This window comes from Colossoma macropomum, unplaced genomic scaffold (assembly GCF_904425465.1).
Source record: "Colossoma macropomum unplaced genomic scaffold, Colossoma_macropomum, whole genome shotgun sequence".
NCBI lineage: Eukaryota > Metazoa > Chordata > Actinopteri > Characiformes > Serrasalmidae > Colossoma > Colossoma macropomum.
In genome coordinates, this window is record NW_023494807.1 from 23,385,803 (window position 1) to 23,408,690 (window position 22,888).

The following is a 22,888-nucleotide window of genomic DNA, read 5'->3' on the forward strand; positions in this document are numbered from 1 at the left end:
ATTCTGACTCCGTAAGTTTCAATGCAACATTTGACATCAAACCACTCTGAATGACTGACTTTATCATAATGGTTTAATTATGCAAGAATTTTGACAAAAAAATTGCAGAATTCTCCTTTACTGAGCTGATTCAGACAGAACACACACACGCACACACATAGACACACACACAAGCTCCTTATTTTAACCCTGACTATATGTTGCCTTTTGGAATTTAAAGCACATCAACACAGGTGAACAGAGTTGACACCAGGTTGTGCTGTATCTGATAAACTTTGCCTTATTGCACTGTTACGCACATATGGTATCTTACATCAGACGAGGCTGTGAATCTCCAAACATGTGAGAGTAGTAAATAAACTCCATGAATCCCGTAGCTTTATTATTCTGAAATTCTTTAGTGACATAGAATATATCAGCAATCATGCTGCATAGGTTGCATTGCCTGCTAAGTGTTATGGGACACTGCTGGAGCCATGCGTGGAGAGATCACGTCATTATATTACATATAATCTATATCATGCTGCTATGTTATATATGATCTATATAACTGATAGAAACTATTTTATACAATATTTTATATAAAATTATGTAATATGATTGAAATATAATTATTGAAAATAATTATACTCCTATGTTTGCTAGAAAAAAGATCCAAATATGAATAAACAATACTGACACCCATCATCTTTAACACTAAGCAAAACAATAATTTTTATGTACAAACTGAAACCTTCACAAAGCAGTACAGTTTTATTATAAAGGCTAAAGCCTCTTAGCTGTTGTGTCATATTTCATCAACAGTGGTCGTCATGGTATGGCTGGTCTATTGTACAGAGATGTGGATTAAAGTTACGTTGCCATGCCTTCTTACCCCCCTCTAAGATGCGTTTTAGTGCCATTTCAAACCTGCATGGAGACAAAGCAAACAGTCGCATGCAAAGGTTTAAACACCTCTGGTCAAATTGGTGTGTTGATTTTCTAAGTGAAAGTAAGTTCCTCTACAGAACAACACACTTAAATATGGTATTATATATCTGCACAATTTATATTTGCTGAGTTTAACATGTTGGAAAAATAAAACATAACTATAAAATGTGCCATGACATCTGCACTGAAAGCACAGCACAAGTTTGTTCTCTATAGACGACATCATTTGACCAGAGGGACCCAGACTTTTGCATATGACTAACTCACACACTCACACACACTATCTAAACCACTTACCCTTCTGGGTCGTGGGGGGTGCTGGAGCCTATCCCAGCGGTCATAAAGCGGAAGGCAGGAAACACCCTGGACAGGTTGCCAGTCCATCGCAGGGCACGACCATAACTGTATCGGGGAATTCTTTTTCCTGCATAAATATTTATAAATGTGCTTTTTTTCTAGATGTTGTTGTGCAGAAGGACGGACAATAGATGCCCCCCCCCCAAAGCAACCAGAGGTGAACAATAGCTGAAGCCATTAGCTGGTTTTAAACATTTCATGCTGCAGGGTCAGAGGTGTCAGACTCCAGTCCTGAGGGCACACTCGCCTCAGGATTCACCACAGTTAATTACACAAGCTTTTCATGGGCTTAACTGGTCATGTTACAACAGGGACAACAGTGAACTCTTAATGACCTTAACCCTTAAAAGTCTAAAGTCACTGTCATTTTGCTACAGACTTTTAAAAATAAAGGTGCCAAAAAGGGTTCTTTGAAGTGACAACATAAAAGAAACACTTTTGGTTACTCAAAGAAAAGGCTCTCAAACCTGAGTTCAGAAAGTCCCGTGTGGTCCATATTTTTGCTTGGAATTTGGGATTAGTGATGAGAATTCTGGCTCTTTTCAGTGACTCAGATCAATCTGTTCAGCTCACAAATAAGAGATGATTTTGAACACCCAAACAGCTCTACATTCAGTAAATGGCTCTACATTTCAACAAAACCTTATTCTACCTTCTAATTACCAAATGAATAAAAAGTGCATTATGTTTGTTATTATATGAAATTGAACTCAGGTTAAGTAGTTTCACGGAATGACTTGAGAGGCTGGACAGTCATCATCAAACAAAGGCACGTCTGAGTCAAAAATCAATCTAACAAGACAAACTTTGAAACGCAGCTAGTTACATGAAAATCACCAAGAACAAAAACCAGAGACAAACTAACACAACAAGAAACAGGTGATGGAGATAATGAGGGGCATAGCCTGAATGTTCCAAGTAGAACCAGAAGAGGGTTCTGTGATTTTCAGTTACAGCATCATAAGAGTATTTGTTTTGTCTTAATGTACAAAAAACAACAACAAAAAAACAAAAACAATGTGAGTCGGTTCAACGTTCCCCTAAAAAATGCTGACTCGTTGAGGAACGACACATCAATGGTTGAGCTTGCCCACTGCCCCTTGATGGAGCTTCAGAAAAAGTTCTGAAGACGTTCTTTCTTTAGGGAAATCAAATGTACTCCTATGTGGCAGCACTCTAAGAAGGCTTTTTGACATATTTATTATTAAATGGGTACTATTTAAAATTAATGACAAAATTAATTAATTAATTGCATTGTTAGCTATATAATGAATTACATTCACACTCGATTTTACAATCTGTATTAACAGGTGTGAGTCTGTACTTCTGACTTTTTTCCTATTTGTTTCAGTGTCAAAAAATGACAAAAACAGCAGAAAAGGATGTTTTTTTCAGTGGGGCGTGGTGACCAGACCCTCGAACATCTTTATTAGACCCCTTATTTCGCTTCCTAAGCTGAGTTACAGCCACAACTCATATGTAGCTAAGATAACTTAATGATGTACTAATAATGTCACACTGTACCCTTTGCCTACTTTTTTTGCACCGGGGCCAAAACGACCTGACATTAAATTAGGGCCTGAAAATTAGTTTTCAGATGAGGGAAATTCTCTACACTGTGCAGTTTTATGGCCTAAATTGACTGAAATTGCTACTTTTGTTCTGGGCGCTTCCTACAGCTGTATAAAAAAGTTTGGGCGCCCCCGTTCAAATTGCATGTTTTGTTGACTCTCTAAGTGAAAATAAGTTAAAGGTGAATTTCATCAATTTTTAAAATTATGCATGATTAAATTATGAAGGTAGTCAAAGTAGTTTTGAGTGGTTTCAGGGCTTGAAGTTTAAATTTATGCGCCTGAAATGTGTTTAGGGCTTAGGAGAAAGAACAGATGGAAGGGGGATTCACGAAATGAAGATATGAATTAATTAAATATGAACATGTTTATTAACAAAACTGAAACAAATAAACAATAACAAGTTGTGCAAAATGAAAAATGTATGGTAATTGTACCCAAGTCCAAACACAACTTTCAAAGCCATAAGGAATATCCAATATGCCCATCCTTCAAACTTGTCATCACTCGTCCCTCTGTTGAGCGTGTGCGGCATACTGTTGCCAAACGATTGCCAAATTAGTCCAAAAGATTGTGACAATGATATGAAAACAAAACAAACAGCGTATTAATTGCAGTGCTTTTACAAATAACGTGGTAACATGCATTACTGAGCTGACTGAACCACAGTGTAAACAAAGGGTTTTATTAATAAAGCAGGTCTACAATATAGAGAAACTAATGACTGTATACAAATATATACAGCCATATTCTTGCTACGCAACAGTTAAAAAAATACACAAGAATATGTTCCATAATCATATAATTAAGCAACAAGCCATGAGAGGAGCGGCTGTCCATTACTGCGATTGTATCGCACGTAAGAGGGATCTGCACAGCGCAACGCGGTCATCCATCACTGTATTTTGCAGCCATTTCATGAACCTTTTAACATTTTGTCGTATAATAATGAACATATAATAACATAGTACTTTGCTTTATAAGTACTTTCTGGTCACCAAATTATCACCGGAAGTCTTAATTAGCACCAAGCTAATGTTGCCCGTCTTCCCACACTAGGGCTGAATCTCAAATGACTCCTTGCTCCCTACATAGTGCACTACATTTTACAGTGAATCATATCGTAAGTACTTTAATTCAAGCCTGTAATATTAACGATAGAACTGTATGGCCTGTTAGCCATCTTTTAGCCTGTTAGCTAGCTGACTTGTCTAGTTCTACTTAAGAACATAAGTTGTCAGTTTAAGGGAACGGGTTCTTACTTCATCAGTACACTCAGTGGTCCATGCAAGCAGCATCAGAGTCAAAGATTATTCCATTAATAGCACAAGGATTTTTCGTGACGTGGTGCAGTGATACAGAGTTCAGTTGCTGTGGAGCAGTCATAGGTGTGCTTATATGGAGTATTTTACAATGGCTCAGCCAATCAGATTTTAGGATCGGAGCTATATATTTTACAATCATCTATTATTTCAACTAAAATGACCCCAGCCTCGCGCCGGAATAACAGTGCAGGGCCGGAAAACTTTAAACCACGTGGTTTGATGTGAAATGCACCATTCTAGATAAACTTAGAGTCAGAATTGTTAACAGTGGTAGTGGTAGGAACCAGACCCTGAAGAATTTAATCCCTCTAAAAGCTCCCTCTCAGAAAGTTACACATGAAATGTTTACCACTGAACTATGCAGAAATTTTGAAAAATGAGTAGAAATCCCCTTTAACACAACCCTACACTGAACACACTTCTGCACATTTATAAGCAACTACTTTTATGTACTGAATTTACAATATTGAGGGAAAGGAAACTAAATGTGACCTGTGCAAACGTTATGGCACATTTTATATTTGATGTTAATTTTATTGTTTGTTTTCTAATGTGTTAAACAAATAAACCAAAAACTGTGGAATAAAATTTGCCTGAAATATATTTAAGTTTGTTAAGGATGTGTTAATGTATTTTCATTATTTTCATTCAAAAAATATCAACAAAACGTCATCTGACTGAGAGTGTTCACTCTTTTGCATACAACTGTATCTTTAATAGATGCACTGCAGAATAAAATGGTTAGCCCAAGGTAGACTGCAATTACTGCTGCCACATTTCTATTCCCCTGATGCCACAAACAGCATTAACTACACCTCACACACCTGTACACACCTGCCACCTGCAAACAGAACAACAACATGAGTGCATTTGGGACCCAAATTCCTGCCACTGGTAAGCACTTCAACGATTTGAAATAAACAGGTTAAAAGCCTGAGCAGTTTGCACTGCAGCGTTGACTGGTCCGTCCCATCAGGGTACAGGAGGGGAGTGCAACCAAGTAAACAAATATTTTGATATGATCACTGATATGATAGAAAAATGAGCAGTAAGACTAGTGAAAACAAAAGCAAAAGGCTGGACTTGCTAGATGAAATTCCAGAAGCTTCTACGGCTGTTGTCTTGCTTCCTTGCATCACTTACGGCGCACCTGTGAACAGGTACACCCTCAGGACTGAAGTCTCGCACCCTACACTTAAAGGATCGCAGCTTCGATAGCGGCTAATGGTTAAAAAGGAGCCGTTATCAGAGATTGTAACTGGGTGGACGGTCAAGAGTGGAAAAAGACTCATTATGTGTGTATGTGAGAGTCTCAGCAGTGAGAGAATGAACTCCGGTGTCCTTTTACCTAACACGGTGGCAGTCATTGACCCCATGCTAAGCACAGTTTGTTTAGTATGGATGCTAATGCTGTCCATAATGACTAAGAATTCTCCAGGAAAACGGTGTTTATCTGAAGAGTAATGACCCCTGAAATCAATGTACACACTATACACATTCTGAGGCCTTTTTTCAAATGTTAGCTCTACTATCAGAGCTGGATCCTCATACTAAGCTGGCTAAAACCTGTGGACTCTATTAATTAGATCCCTTGAATTATTAGTGGAAGCAGAATCTAATAGTGTGATTTTGGTGTTTTTGTATATTATGAGCATAACTCACATAAATGGCATAATCTCCAGGTCATTCCAGTGCTATCAGACACATTGATCACAGAAAAATGAGACAGAAGAGACGTGATAACCATCGTCCTAGAGTAGAAAAACAAACCAGTACTCTCCGGTACACTCTGGACATGCCCGCCTCAGCATGGGTGGAGACACAGGTTCCCCATTCCGGGTGACTGAACATTATTGCTCTCTTAGACTGTGGACAGAGGTCATACTAAAGACATGATCACAAAAAAGTGGCATCGCTGGTGCTGAACTGTCTAAAAGACTGTTGAAAGAGCCAGAATTAGTGACACTCAGAAGCGCCCTGAGAGGCTCTGTGTGGTTTGTTTACATTTGCATTGTTTGTCTACAGTGGAGTCCAGTTTTAACATTTTCCCTGCTGTGGATAATTGTGAGCACATAACCACCAGATACTGGCTATGTTTTTTTCTTCTTCTCTGTTTCTGGCAGCAGTATGTTTTTTTGTTGACTGATTATGTCAAAAGTTTGACTTAAATGACAATTGATGTATTAAGTTATTACTTATTTTCTAAAGATTTGGACTTATTACATCAAAATAATCACTTATTTTCTCAAATTTTTCTCAAATTTCTCTGACATTCTATCTTGAAAGTCATTATTTCAACGTAATATGTTAGAATGTTGACTTCTTTCAAGATAGTAAAAATCAGTCTAAATTGTGAGGATTTTTTTTTTGACAAAATAAGTTAAACTTTTTGACCTGCAGGTGTATGTAAACATTTGACTGTCCTGGTCAAATGACATGCTGATTTTCTAAGTGAAAGTAAGTTAGCACACCCTCTACACAGAACACACATCTGCACATTTGAATGCACAGTAATTGCTTATTTGCTGAATTTAACATAATGGGGGGAAAAATAAAACATAACACAAAACGTGCCATACATTTTATGTTATGTTTTATTTGATCCAATGTGTTAAAACATAGTAAATATGGAAACTGTGCACTCAAATCAGCTTATTTTCACTTGGAAAATCAAATATTTACATTTTCTTCTTCACCTGGTCAAAACGGACTTCCATACAAATTGCATTGTAGAGCTGTGAGAATATAAAATCACATACTCACTCAATTAGATTTCATTTTCTAAAATGCCTGACTTTGGCTTTGACTGACCGTTCAATGCTCTGGCCACAAACTGAGTTCTTGTTTTAAAGCTGTTCTGTGGTGGCTAATTGAAACTAGAAAGGTTAGAAACCACAACAAATTAGCCACCATGCTAACAACTCAATTACACAACCAAAAGAAATAACTACACCAGATCTGTACTAAGAGTGTGACCTTTTACATGCACACAAAATAAATATTATTTGAAATTTTCTTATGTGCTCATGAGTTTTGACAAATTACAAGTTACAAATTCTCATTTCGTTGACTGGCCTTTTTGCCAAGGTTCTGTAAAGCTTGTCCAACCTAGCAAATTAAATTTGTGGTCAGAGCATGGACAGGTCAAATCACATAAGTGCATATATTTAAGTGATTTTATTCATATATTCACTTTTAACTGTGCATTTCTGTAATAGGTTGTCAAACATAAGTGCTACTTGTAAACGAGCCTGAGTGAAGTCTTAAAGCAGAGCTCCTCAAAGTCAGTGTTAGTGGCCCCTCATATCTGTTTTCCTTATTCCAACACCCTTGACCCAGCACATTAGGAGTTGGTCAGTTAGTCAGTGAGCTGAATCAGGTGTGCTAGATGAGGGAAATCACAGATATGTGCAGTGTGGGGTCCCAGGACTGACACTGGGAACCTCTCATTGCATCTAGCATTAGCACACACCTCAGGGCTCCATCCGAAGCCACGTTATCCTCGATGTCCACTGACGACTGCCATTTCCACCAGCTTCTTTTTCTCTGCATCTTCATGATCTCAAGAGCAATCGCTGAAAGTTCCAGACCCACGTCTTCAACATGCAGTAAACTCGCACTCTTCGAGCCTCTGAAACGAGTGTTTTTCACACCACAGCAGCATTTAAATATGGTCAAGAGTGCTACCTGGCCTAATTTGGACAAGTGCAGGATTACGTTACCTCCGGTATTACAGTAATGAGATCTAGTGCAAACAGAATAAGGCATTTCAACTGAAGCCCCTGAGGCTAAATAGGTAGCATATTCCCTGGAACAGAAACAAAAGGTCACAAAAGCACACAGCGGGCAGTCTGCCAAGGCCACAGACCAAAGCCTTGCATGCAGTTTTATATGTTGTGCCTACTTTTCTTCATTCTCTACACAGAAACATTGCAAGGATGCAGGAAAACTTAAATTAGGGGGGGGGATGTTTTGTTGGTCCATCTTGATTTTTTAATCTGAAAAAGTTCTGTGAGTTAAAAAGGGTTGTGTTAAGTGTCGACATAAGAGTATTAAAACAGTTAATAGTACTAAACACTATGTAATAGTAATAACTGCATTCAAAACTCACAAAGTAATAGTACATAGTATTAAAACATTAGTTTGGACATACAGTACCGTTCAAAAGTTTGGAATCACTCGTCATTTTGTCATATTCACTTTTGTTGTTTTATATACAGTAATGTCTTGGGTCATATGGATTTAAAGGGGAACTGCTTCAATTTTGCAAAATTATTTAATTATTCATTGGTTTAGATGAAAACAATATCATTCAGAGTGGTTTGGTGTGAAAGGCACCTTTCTAGAGAAATTTACAGTCAATTTTTTTTAACCATTATAGTACCAGAAACCAGACGTCCTAATGTGTACAGTACAAATATCACCATTTTTCTGTTGTCCAAAATGACCAGTGAACGTACATGTGTCTTAAGTTTTTATATGTCATGCTGATAATGGTAAAATAGTGCTAAATGCCAAAAAATACATTTTCTTTGTGTGCTACTTTTTTCTTACAACGCCCTGCATGTATCTCTCCGCCCTGCACACGTTTTGTGTTGTTTGCGTTGGCGGCGTCGCGTCAGACAGTCAGCAAAACTTTGGCCCGAAACATACTTAACGCAAGGACGCGAACGCAGACGGGGTTTCACGCGTAGCTGCGTTCAAAAATGTCACCACGCGTTTCATAACGAGCTGCATTCTCAGCGTTAAAACAACAGCCAAGCCTGACCAAGCGGTCTTGTACCGCCAGCGTGCTTTCTCAACTGCCATAGCAGACGAGCAGTTGAGTCTCACGCAAAAATGGCATCAAAATATGATTAATTATCGCATTTCCAATCCAAGAGAAGAGGTATAGCAGTTTACTGTCCTCTACTATCCATGTTTACCTATTGAGGCTGTTGGAATAACAGTAGATCCTCTCTGGTTTGTACTCTATCGCCCCCTTCAGTACTGAGTGTTTTATAGCTTATATGAGTAACTTATTCATCGGAGGTGCTGCGATAGATCACAGTCGGATAGTTGTTCAGGGTTGTGGTGAACAGCGCTGTACCAGGACGCAAAAATAAACTGAGAAAATACAGTAGGCACGTTTTGTCGGCTGCCGTTACAACCAGAAATCCTGAAGTTGTGGCTAAAAGTTCTGCTACCTAATTGTTTTGAAGCTACTTATAAATACCAAAGTCGAATAACTCTACAAACCGAACCAAAACGAGACAAAGACTCCTCAAGACCAGTGAAAAAGGCAAAGCATTAGCCGGCTGCTGTTCTGTTTTCCACCACAGAAACTGGAATCAAGGTAAGACCGTCTGTGAGTGAAATAGCTTAGCTAGGTTAAGTCTGTCGTCGTTAGCCACCGTAGCTAGCTACACATATGAGTGTTAGCCCTTAGCTTCCAGCAGACTGTCTAAACCAGGCCAAGCCATAAATATCTGTCTACCTCGCTGTCTTACCTCATAAACTCGTAAGTAGGGTAGCAAGTCATTTGTTGTTGACGCCACCAATGTCCGTTCGCCCGGGGTTGCTCTGCATCGGCGCCGGCGGGTTTGGTCTCTCGGTCTCTCTCTCGCTCTTTTTTGGCTCCGTCTTTTTAAAGCCGCTGCAACTCATTTTTGTGTTCTGGTTCAAATTAATTCGACATTTTGGAAACAGACCGCCTCGAAGTCCTCCACATACTCTTCCAAAAATAGGTAAGAAAACTGTAAAAATAAACTAAACTAAAGTTGCTGCTGCCGTTAGCCGTGCTAAACGGCTGTAGCTACAGGCGAGTAACGAACAAAGCGCGTTAGGTCGCGCGCGTTGATCTCAGTTGAGAAAGCGGTTTTTAGAGGAAACACGGAAGTGATGATGGAGTAATAGTTTATACTAAAATTAATTTTAGGCCAAAACTTTATAGCAAAAGTATCACAAAACAATGTCTTTGGTATCAAGCAACGCATTCATAACCATTTTGTGTACTAAATTAGTGGTATGTAGCTTTTAGAGCCATTAAATGCTTCGGATGTCTGGTTCCTAGAACTAAAAAAAGTAATTTTGCTAATTCGGTGGGGTTTCCCTTTAAATACTAACTATTCACCAAGAAGTATTTAAATAAAATCATATACTACAATGAAATTGTCTATTTATGTTTTTGTTCCCACTTTATTTCAATAGCCCCCTATAGATTATCTACAGATGTTTAAATTGTTAAAGTATCTGGTGAAACTAGTTGTTTCTCAACATTGTTAGGGTCAGGGCTAGGTTTAGGACCAAGTTTAGGATTAGGTTTAGATTTTGAGTTGAGGCAAGGGAGAATTTAAAAACTTCTCAGTAATTAAACCATTAAGATATAAACAAAGATCTGTTTACAGCTGGTCATTTCATGAGTATGAGCATCAGGATTATATCTAGACAGAGATTATACACATAAAAATGCAGGTGTAAATGCACCCAATATGCATTTAAAACAAATTTAAATCTGATCGCTCAAACCACTTCAGGAATAATGCCATTAAAGTGTGATTTTCAAGGCGGCAATAATTTTTTTAGCAGAACAGGAAAAATGAGGAACAACACCAGCAGCTGGTTGTTGTATACAAGCTGATTTGTATATTATGCATCACATAGCAATCAGATATCAATCTGACTTACTGGAGACGTATTTGATTATCAAGTGCAAATGCACGTGGTTTAACTCCTATCAGGTTACAAACCACATACAAATCACATGAAAGGGCCCGGTGTAAATGAGGTCAAAGTCAGATGATCCGACTGTTCACAGTGGTTGTGATGGGAACCAGACGTCCGAAACACCGAATGCCTCTAAAAGCCACCTCAGGTTGTTACATGAAATGGTTAAAATACACTGCCTGAGGACTGATACATAGTTTTACAGTAGTTTGAAGATAAGCTTTTGGCCTAAAACATACTTTAAAAAACATTCATAGAGTGGAGGGACATGCAGGGTGTTTTAAGGCAAAATTGTCCCCAACGAAAACATTTTTTTTCAGATTTGTCACCATTTTACTATTATGACTCTGCATATAAAAACTCAGGAGACATGTAGATTCACTGGCTGTTTTGAATAGTAAATAAAATAAAATGGCTGTATTTGCATTGTAGACATGGTGACATTCGGTTCCCATCACCACCACTATAAAGAAATCTGAGTCGCTATGTACAATGAATTCACATCAAATCACTCTGAATGACTCTGAATGTTTACATCTCGATGATGAATTTATGCAGAAGTTTTGAAAAACTATTTGGATTATGCTTTAGGGTTAGGGACAGGGACAGGGAAAACTATGGTGAATTTACCAAAAACTTAGTCGAATGTGAGGTAAATGCAATGATCTCCACTTTTGAAAAATGATGAATTCTGGAGATTAATATTTATAAACTTAATATACAGCTTTCTCAGACATTTTAGTATCTTGTACGGCTTTGTTCATCACTGTAGGCACATCTAACATTTCATATTTACAGCATCCTGTTGTCTTACTCTTTATTTGAAAGCAGTACGTTTGAACACAACTAACATTAAAATCATTTTATACACTTGTCTGCAACCTGGTTGTATATAATTGAAAATCCAGACTTTTGAATGGTAGTACATATATTGAAACAACTGTGCAAGCTGTTTGTTCTCAGACACTGTTCTTGAGACCAGAGGGACATTTTTATGTTTTCACTGCTTTAACACATCTGACTCGGCTTCTGAAAGGTGAGAACACACCTGCGAAGTTGATTCAGGTGTGTTACAGCAGGAAATACACTGTGCCTGGGGCTTCCTCTAGTGTGCCTGACAATGACTGCTGTATTTCTGTCAGTGGAACATGCCTTTGAGTAGTATCACCCCCTAGTGGGCAACTGTAGGATTAGCATTATACAACACCAGGCACAAGTTTATACATACTTATACAGTCATGTGCAAAACTTTGAATATGCTTGGTCAAATGTCATTTTGTTGATTTTCTAGGTAAAAATAAGTAAACACATCCTCTACTGGGGACAATATTACATTGTTATGTACATTTTAGTGCACAGTTTCTTTATGTATTATTTATTTACTGAGTTTAAAAATATTAGTAAAAATAAAAAAACAATACAAAATGTACCATTACTTTTTTTACATTACATTATGTAATTCAGCTAATAAACAGTACTTGTGCGTTAAAATGTGTAGAAGTGTGTTCACTGTAGAGGATGTGGTCACTTATTTTCACATCACATTTGACTGGGTGCCCAAACTCTTGCATACGACTGAAAAACAGTAAAGTTTCCTCTTTTTTTTTTATATTCCATATTTTAGGATAATAACTAAGACATTGAACCCACGAAATAAGCCGTGGAAATTTGCTGTGACCAGAAAGTGATGCACAAAGCAAAACATTTTCCAAAACTCCTTACACTTGAATGCATGAGTTTCATGCTTTTACAGTCCACCTGTTATCAAAATTCACCTTTTTTAACTTGTTAGTTCATGTCTCTTCATGGTAAGCATGATTCAACATATATCATTTGAAAAAGACAAAGAGAAATGATTAACAATTCACACTTTCCACCAAATTGGGTGAGTTTTCAGATTTACAGATATGCTACAGCATATTGTAAAGGTTTCAGAGATTTTCTGTGCTTCGTTAGTTTCTTGGCTATGAAGGTCCAACTAGGTGAACCAGTTTACAACAGCGCCATCATGAGGAAGACCAGAGCGGCATTTCTTGTTAATTAACGGATGGCATTAATTAATGTCGTCATAAGTTTATTTTCAGGGACGCCCCCCAGAGCTTTGATTTTGAGACATTCAGAGGGTCCAAGAGGTGAATTAGGAGGTCCCAGACACCCAGAGACACCCTGTATCTTACACTTTGTGTGTACTTGACCCCTCCTAACGGCAAGAAGTCTACGGAGTACAGAGGGAATACATATCATTGTTGTTTATCACTGTAAAACCATATCAGTCATTCAGAGATCTGATGTGAAATGTTTTATTGTAGAGACTGATTTCTTTACAGTGGTGGTAATGGGAACCAGGGGTCGCAATGTTTACAACACAAATATAGCCATTTTATGTACTATTCAAACCACCAGTGAACCTTCTGATTTTTATACATAATGTTAATTATGGTAAAATAGTGGAAAATCTGATAAGTTTTCTTTGGGGACTAGTTTGCCTTACAACACCCTGCATGTATGTTTCCACCATGGATGGATTTAAAAAAATGTGCTTTAGGCCAAAATCGTATCTCAAAACTTTCATAAAACAATGTCGCAGGCATCAGGCAGAGTATTCATGATCATTTTATATTACTAACCTTCTGTGAAGGAGCTTTTAAAGGCATTATACTCTTCAGACGTCTGGTTCCTATCACCGCCACTGTGAACAATTCTGAATACGTTTCTCTAGAATGAAACATTTTACATCAATGACTTGTTTAGATCTTAACCATTAAATTATGCCCAAATTTGAAAAAGCTTTGGAAAGTTTGAAGATGGAAAGAAAGGCTGCAGACTCAGTGTAGAGTACTGTATATCCAGTCATTCTGTTTTTAATACAAAGTCAACATATCTACATACATGGTTTCAAATAAATTGGCAGAGATAGAAGAGGCTGAAAGTGTGAACACTCAGTAGCACTTGGCCTGAATATCTTAAAACGCATTGTAATCTTGGGGATGGTTTTGTTGTCTTGTTTTTCTTCTTTTATTTGCCAAAAATCTGTTTCGACTCTTTGTAGAATTACAGTTAACATATTTCATCGTCCTTTTTCTTCCAAGGATTTAGTTTCTGAGATACAGTACATCAAAAGCTAGCTGGGTAAGTACTTATACAGTTGTACTGTTTTGAAGAGGGTTCCTTTTCTCTCCAAGTCGTTCCAAGATCTTTCAGATGTGCTTTAACCTTCAGGGACGATAGGTCTCTCGTAGAAAAAAAAGACTTTCATCTCCGCTATTCATTTTAAACTGTGAATCAAAGTGCATTTGAACACAATTCTGTGCTTCTTTCAGACTGTTTCGATAAAGAGAGCTGATATTTGATCTTCATAAAGGCTGTATATTGTGCGATTTGAACCATAACCATTTCCAAAGCTGGTTATCAAAGCAAAACAAAACAAAATATGGGGTATAATCGAATATAAATACATATATTGGGTAAATAAGTGTCATTTGTAGTTAAAGTTCATTTTGAGCATGAATGTGCTTTAAAGGCCTAGCTCTGGACCTTCCTTTCCAATTTTCAAATAGGTAAGAAGTGGCCACCATCATCAGAACCATGTTTATCGCACCCTTCTCTTTGGAGAACTAGTCTTTTTAGAGTTATTTGGGGAGAGACAGGGCACAGGAGCATGATGAGAACATTGGGAAAGGTTTTCCGTGGCCATCTTTTGGCTTTTTTTGTTCATGGCCTTGTGCTGTAACGTTCCTACAGGACGCTCTAACAGAGAATTCAGTGCACAGGTAATATATTAAAAAAAAATCTACATAGGGACCATGTACAGTCACATTAGCCAACTACACAACATTTCGTCGATTATATTCCAATAAGTACTCAAAAAATAATAGAAATATCCTTAAAAATTCAAGCATAATATCAACAAAACTTAATTTAAAAAAAGGTTGGTTAAATATTCCGACGACAACAATAAGGCTCACTTTTAGTCTCTCATCGAGATAAGAGAACAAAGACCTACGGAAAAAAAACTGTCCCGTGACCTTCTCCGTTTGAGACGGCTTGTGCTAATTCCTCCAAAAACTAAATTTGTGCTACTCCTACGGACGACGCCTTAACTAAACAAAGAAAGGGAAAAAATGTGACAGTTTTTTTTTCCTCTTAGTTCCCTTTTAATTAAATGAGAGAATAACTGGAGCAGACTGACTTCTATCAACTTCTACAAGTCGGTCTGGGGAGTTTCTCTTTCGGGACGCAGCGTTCTTAATCCTTAAAACTGTTTGCGGCGAAGGGGGAGAACGCATGACAAGGTTTTTAATGAAACTTCATGAAGCTTTGGAGCTTTCATTAGGAAAGCTGGAGTGCTTTGAAATTCACTCGCAAGATCTCTGAAGAGGAACACTGTCATGCTGCCTTGCGGAGAACGTTTGAAATGGCTCAGTGTAGAACTTCTGCAACTTTTTCGCACTCTGCCAAGGACTTTATGAGTTTTAGGTTGAATGCAGACCAAGATGGGTCTGCATAACCACAGGATGAAGCGGTGGTTCTTCTGCTAAAACAGGGGGCCTGAACAAAACCAGCTTCCAGTCTTGGATCAAACAGCAGATCGACCTGCTGCTTCTTCCAAAGAAATCGATCCTCAGACAGTTTTACCACAAACTGACTGAATATGAATGGACAGCTTCAAGCCGTTGCAAACCCCTTGTTTTCCTCTTCACACACAGGGTATAAGCAGCATATTTGTAGAGAAAGACAGAAAGAGCGAGAGAGATAGGGAGAGAAAGAAAGAGAGAGAGACACACATCATAATAGTAACAGTATTCACAGGCGCTCCGTTGAAAAACCGACAAAATCTATCGACGAATCTGACAGCTCTTCAAAAGGCAAGGTTCAATCACAATAGCGCTCTGACCGACCAGGAGTAAAAGAGACACTGAAACTGATTATATCACATTACTAATGTACTGTAAGATGAGTCAGTGACAACGGCCGTTCTCCTCTGAAGAGTTCGTAACCTCTGAACCCTCTGCTGTTGCTGCTCCATTAGGCACAGAAGGTAGGAGTTCCGCTTCCGTTAGGGTGCCGAAAACCTTCGACTCGAGGAGAAGACGAGGTCACGCTCCTCCTCCTCTTCCTCACAGCAGAAGCCGTCACCGACTGGAGTTCACCTTTTGACCCTTTCATTGGCAAATAAAGTTTGGGTAAAACTCCCGTTGAAGAGTGCAGCAATTTTCCAGGCTTTTGATTTCAATGTTTTTTTTTGTTTGTTTATTTTTTACACTATTTTTTTTAGTCTAGAGGTTTTCATTTTTCATCCACGTTGTAATATTTCTAAAAAGCCGACCACGACATTAATATCAATATTTGAACACTGAGGTAATAAGCTTGCTGTGTGATACAGAACTTCCCCGGGAAGCTCTCCAGAGAAAACGTGTTCTTTGTAATTTTGTCATTTGTCATTTTTTCCCCGTCCCAAACGTAGCTTTCCGTTCAGCGATGTCATCGTACTTCAACACGCTCCCTCTGCAACGGCATCATTCATTTTTACGCTAAAGTTAATAGGTGCTTGTTTTTGGAACAAGCTAATTTTGTGTACTGCTGTAGATCGTTGAGAATCGGTGGTGAGATGAATGTTATTCTCCTTCTCTTATGTTGCATAGTGATCAAAACTTCCTAGGTACTCAAGGGCAGCCTGGTAGCAGAACTGGTACTCATCCTGCAGAAAGACAGACAACAAGCAGTTAATTCCACTGTCCTGAATGAGATCTTTGTAGAGCACATAAAAGCTTTGCTTTTGTTTTTATTGCTCAATTCATTCATTTTCATTTAATTACAATTGATCAGGCAAAGCCATTAAATCTTTCCACAATCACCCAAATGAAAACATTCAGACAAAATTCTTATCAACTGTGTTACAATACAATTCTGTATTAACACATTGGGTCAGTGTCTGCATTATCTTGACAGCTTTTGTTTTGTATGTGAGACACATTTTACTGATTACTGACTTAATTCTGAATCTTAATTTGTTAGGTCATTTCACTCAAGGTGTTCATTCATATTTCATATTTTATGAGGCACATGAAGTTATTTTTAAACTTTAAAGTACTGAAGAAAATATTTACTATTTTTTAAACAGAATTTTGTATATATAATTTTCATCATGTGTGATTTTCTGGATTCAGAAATGATTCACCCTTTATTTACAGGTAAGATTGTAATTATTTTACTTTGTATTTATAATATTTTAATGATGCATATTAATTTATATTTACTTTTATTTCAAAGAAAATGCATTTTCTTTACCCAAGAATATTTCTTTATTTAGAAATGAATAATGTATCATATCATTAATATCATATTCTGTAATATCATCTAGCATTATTTACTACGTTTTTATGGGTGATATTGTACATTTTATGATGCATATTAAGATATTTTGAAAAAAAAATACACCACTTCAATTCAAGAAGTTATGTACTACTTTTTTATGGGTGATGTGATACATTTTCTATATTTTATGATGTATGTAAAAAAAAACATTATTTTGGAAAAAAAAATACATTTTCTTAATACAAGACATTTCTTTGACCAATTCTTCATATGATATGATAAATCATACCATGAAGTCATAGGATGAGGGTATAGCCACAGTAATGTGTGCTGACCATGTCACATTCTCATAAATGTCATAATTATGTTTGAAAAAATCTTCTTAGTGCGGGGACTCTGGGGTGGGGGTATGGGGGGGGTGGTCTACCTCAGTCTGCACCATGGCTGGTCGTTGTGTGCGCAGCATTTTGACAGTCTGGAAGATGTCCACAGCCCCCTCGTAGCGCATCCTCTCCAGGACGATACTGAGAGTGATGAACACACCTGTCCTCCCCACACCGGCACTGAGGAAGAGACAGAAAGAGAAAAGAGAGAGAGATTGAGAGAGAGACCAAGTGAGTAAACGACTGAGACCGAGGAAAAGAAGGGAAAAAGTGAGGGGGTGGAGCTGACATCTGCTTAATGAATCGTTCTTATTTGATTAATTAGTCAATCTAATGTGACCCAGCGGTCCATGCTGACATGATCCTGACCCTTCCTTTGCCCTTCAGAGCTCCCTCTTATCTTCGTTATGAATGCTCTGTTCCCCTCACACTCACCCATAACAAATATGCATGAGTGTTTGAATAAAAACATAAGAGCAGGATCAATGACCAGCCTAAACTGACCTCAGCCTTCAGCCTAACTAACACAATGCCCAATATTTGATAAAAACTGATAATTAAAAAATATTTAAAAACAAAATAATTTAATTAATACTTTCATAATTGTTCTGAAATAAGAAAAAAGAACATTATAAATGTGTTTTAGAGCTTTTGAATATATTCAAATATGCAAAATATATAAACAAAATGCAAATTCAAAATGGGCATATTTTTCAAAAAACAATAAAATTTCTCATTTTCAAGATCTAATATCTTGCCTTTGCACCATTTTCAATTAAATATAGAGTTTAAATGATTTGCACATCACTGCAATCTATTTTTCATTCATATTGTGTCCCTACTTTTTTAGAAAAGGGGTTGTAGCTGACTTCATTAATAAGGGGCATCTAGATACTTTTGGACATACAGTGTATAACAAAGCCAACCAAGTAACACCGATAGTTCAGAAAGCTTTTTTCACACATCCATATAATCCAGCACACTTTCATTTTGACATTTATGAGATCGCTGCAGTACTAGCACAGACCTGCAGTGGACACTGATTGGCCCGTCCTGCCCAAACTGCTCCTTGGTTTTGTGCACCTGTCCGATGAAATCGATGAATCCCTCCCCTGATTTTGGCACTCCTTGTTCAGGCCAATCTGTGAACTGGAACTGCCTGACTGTTCTGGACTGTCCATCCTTCAGAGAGAAACACAGTTGAGAAAACATAATGAGATTGACTGAACAGTCACAACATGTCAAAAAGATGAACATGCTAAAGTCTGAAAGCCTTCTCCTGTGTTCACTCACTGGGCGTAAATGTTAGCTGCTTGCTTTAACAACTACAAAAAAATCTATACAGTTAAAATACCTGCCAGAGAAGCTCTTTAATAAGCCAGTTCAGTTCAGATGCCATTTGTATGTACAGTAATGCCAATGTTGGAATTTAAATGCGCCAAGCAATTAAAAAAGTGTGTTCACTTGATATGTGTTTCAGTGATTAAATGAAAAATAAATTTTTATAATCTTATTGTTATGATTATTATTAATAATATTATTTGGGGCAGATGTGGGCTGGAGGTTAGGGTACTAGCCTTATGACCAGAAGGTTGCCGGTTCAGTCTCCTAAGCTGAGAGTACGTGACTGAAGTGCCCTTGAGCAAGGCACCAAACCCCCAACTGCTCCCCGGGCGCCGTGGATAGGGCTGCCCACCGCTCTGGGCAAGTGTGCTCACTGCCCATTTGTGTGTGCATTCACTGATGTGCATGTGGGTGTTTCACCGCACAGATGGCTTAAATGCAGAGGTGAATTTCCTCGTTGTGGGATTAATAAAGGTTTATTAACTTAAAAACCTATTTTAAAAAGAATATTATGATTTATAAATGAAACCTGAAATATTGCAAGGTTATATAAACAATCATTGTCATAGCAAGCAGCAAAAAAAACCACTATTCTGGGAAATTCAGCAAAGGAAACTTGTCTATTTGTTGTTTTAAAAACTGAAAACATATTTTTGTTCATATCTTGTCAGTCAGTGAGGGGATAACCATGTTTTAGAATATATAAGTTTTTTAAGCCTTTCAAAAAACATTTTACACCCAAACATGTGCTAAACTGCTTTTTTCTGCTGTGGACAGAGAGCTCACTAACCTGCACACTGTGGTTTATTCTGTGAAATTATCATCTCAAATTAGAGCTTTAATACAGACACTTTAGAACAGAGTCTCAACAGCTCGACCTCTGACTACTGCAGAGTTATCACTGCAGCTTTGTCAGGGAAGGACTGTAACGGACATGAAAAAGGCTGACGCTGTTTTGTGTGATGTGTGGGCAGATTATTTTGCTCTCTTTAGATGCGCTGCTGCTGCACAATATTGATGACCCACCAATAGCTTCATAAACAAATCTTTGTTTCCCATCAGACTGAAAAAAAAACACAGATGCCGGATGTGTGTGCTTTCAAAAAACAGGTAAAAGTACCAGTTATTCAAAATGCTTTTCCATTAACGAAACATTTAATTATCGCATTTATCAAATTTTATTGACTATTCATTGCAGCCCTAATGGCGGCAATCAGCAACAGTCTTTAATAGAACCGAATCATTTCAATAGGCCTTTTAAAATGCTGCTCTCTTTGTTTAGTCCAGTACTCACTCTAGCATCTGTAACCTTGAACTCTCTCAGGATATACTGAGGCATATTGTACTCAGCCATGGGGTCCACCACGAAGTACTGGTATCGAGCTGAGCGCTCTGCCGGCCAGTACTGGTGACATTTTTCCTGTGAATGTACACACAAACACACACACACATAAATATAGACAGAAATGATGAATATCTCGTGTACAAACCCTTAAAGCTACACAGCCACTTGATACTATATAAAACATTTACTCTGGAACAGAATGTCCGTTTCAAAATTGAAGTAATTTTCTCTGGAAGTTGCAGTAATTGACATTGATAACAAAAACATAGTAATTTTAATTTTTATTAACAAAATAATTATTATAAACAACCAGAAAAGGTCAGTCGAAAGTGTGGATTCTAAACACCCAATCAATTACATAAGTCTGTAAGAACATATTTGATATTTGAATTGATGAAAAGTAATTCATGTGCATACAGTCTGGTTCGGTGGAAAGAAAAGCCTGCTGATATAAAGTGGAAATGCAACTACATGTAAAAAACATTATGTTAACTACATTTAAATAAATTAGTAATGTAAACTAAATGTACAGCAAAATGGCAATAATAACTCCAGATTTCTGAGACACACATGAAAATGTTTAATTCTATTGTTTACCCAAAGATATAACTGAAGAGTTTTATCCCAAAATGCTGTTTATCCATTTGCAACAGTTTTTGATAAGCATAACAGCTGATGTACAACAGAAACACCTTTTCAATTTTCTAATATAGGTGGTATAAATCATAGCACTTATATTTTGTCCATGTGTAAAGAAAATTCCTGAAAGTTTTCTTTAATGAATTTTGGAACACTTTAGTTACATCATTAAATATGTTTCAATTCACTGACTTTTGGTTCCAGCGTCTAAAGTTCTGTGTATGAATGTGACAGATGTGACTTTTCAGCTTTAGAGTAAAGGAAATGGCCTGATAACTCTTAAATATGTTTGCCATTCGTCACTCACTCGGCCCATTTCTCTCAGTTTGGTCAGCATCACCACGATGGTGGAGTTGTGCTCCCACAGCATCCTCCAGAAGTCCTCTGTGGTTTCTGCTAGTGGACCCTGCGTAGCAATGTACGCCTTCTGCTGCCTAAAAAGGACAACAAAGCAATACTCCATCAGTACACAGGCAATACACTGATAATAGGGTGGTGAAAAGCAGAGGATCACTTTGTATTTTTCTGGAGGCTAAAGGCGCAATGTCCTGTGGACTACGTGACCACCTTAAGTTGTTTTTTTAACTCTGCATGATTTGCAGAAAGACTGCTGCTCCTGGCACATAAAACATCATGTGTACAAAGACGACAAACAAAACGCATCTCTCTCATCAAAAACAAACCGTAATATATTTCTGTTGGTTAGATATTATTTGTGGTAACAGATATTTAATTGTACTTTTCATCTACCTTGGCAGACCATCCTGCTGCCTCTCATTTTGTTTTCAGCATCCGTTTAATCAGAGCCGTCCCTCTTTCTCCCTCACACAATTTTTACTTTCAATTCACTTTCATTTTCTCATCTGTCAGACTCTCTCTGTTCCTTGTTTTGCTGGTCACTTTCCTTTTAGTCACTGGAGTTTGAAGCTTAAGTTATTCGTTGACTCAAAATGGAAAAAGTGAGACAGTGAAAGAGAAATTCGGTTAAAGTGAACTTGTTCTCGTTTTTGTTGTGGCATGACCTGGTTTCCTCCTTACTCAGCCACCTGAAATGATTCTGTTACTTATATCACTGTAGTTACAGTCGAATGCAAACGGTGTAACACATCTTCTATAATGAACAAACTTAAATGTGACCTTTTCCTGCAAATTTTAGTGCACAATTTCTATTTATTTGCTGACTTTAACATTTGGATAAAAATTAAATATATAACTATAGCACAGGCCACATTTTATGCTTTATTTTTTCAATTCATAATTTGATAAATTCAGCACATAAACAGTAATTGTTCTTTAAATGTGCAGAAGTGTGTTATTTTCACAAAATTAGCAAACATGTAATGTCATGGGGCACCCACACTTTTGCATATGACCGTATAAAACAGCTTTGTTATCTTGAGATAACAAGATAATTAACTCGGTATTTCAAGATAATAATCCAGAAAATTATACCTCATGGCCTCTCTGGACTTCCGTAAGAAATAAAATAAAATAAAGAGCAACTGTAGTTGAGTACAACACCCAAAAAATGAAATACTCATAAACCTATATAAATATAAATAGACAGACATAACATGCAAACAATACATAGTGTGACCTGATATACTAAATGAAGAGGACTTTATACAGAGCGACTTTGCCTGAGTGCAGCATGAAGCCCAGTTTAATATGTATGTACAGTTTGATCACACTGAATTACAGAAAGGTTTTACATTTTACTAATGTCCAGTTTCAAATATCAGACATTAAAGCTATTAAATAACACATATAGAATTACTACAATCAGACTTTCATAAATTGCTTTAAGGCCACTGTTAATCCATTACATTCTAACATGACTTAGCATTAACCCCTTTTCACAGCCGCTAGAAAATGTAATTTGTTTTAGACGGCCCCTCAGCTGAGCTATGCGTTTGTCTTTCTTCAATAATGCTGATGGAATTTCAGTGGAAATGTGTATGATTTACAAAACAA

The 22,888-nt window shown here is 37.4% G+C and overlaps 2 protein-coding genes across 2 annotated transcripts in view; both read right to left on the minus strand.

Moving 5' to 3' along the window:
* The window catches only part of LOC118797453 (GRAM domain-containing protein 2B-like), a 37,065-nt gene extending 29,239 nt beyond the window's left edge, over positions 1 to 7,826 (minus strand). Inside the window, exon 1 of the mRNA XM_036556818.1 lies at positions 7,656 to 7,826. Coding sequence (XP_036412711.1) covers positions 7,656 to 7,741 — 86 coding nt within the window. The 5' untranslated portion in view covers positions 7,742 to 7,826. The remainder of the gene's footprint in view (positions 1 to 7,655) is intronic.
* An 8,326-nt stretch (positions 7,827 to 16,152) lies between these two features.
* LOC118796978 (receptor-type tyrosine-protein phosphatase S-like) overlaps positions 16,153 to 22,888 on the minus strand; it is a 217,850-nt gene continuing 211,114 nt past the window's right edge. Inside the window, exons 33-37 of the mRNA XM_036556159.1 lie at positions 21,222 to 21,348; positions 20,225 to 20,350; positions 18,614 to 18,768; positions 17,631 to 17,766; positions 16,153 to 16,586 (exon numbers count right to left, since the gene is read on the minus strand). Of these exons, the coding sequence (XP_036412052.1) occupies positions 16,518 to 16,586; positions 17,631 to 17,766; positions 18,614 to 18,768; positions 20,225 to 20,350; positions 21,222 to 21,348 (613 nt within the window). The 3' untranslated portion in view covers positions 16,153 to 16,517. The remainder of the gene's footprint in view (positions 16,587 to 17,630; positions 17,767 to 18,613; positions 18,769 to 20,224; positions 20,351 to 21,221; positions 21,349 to 22,888) is intronic.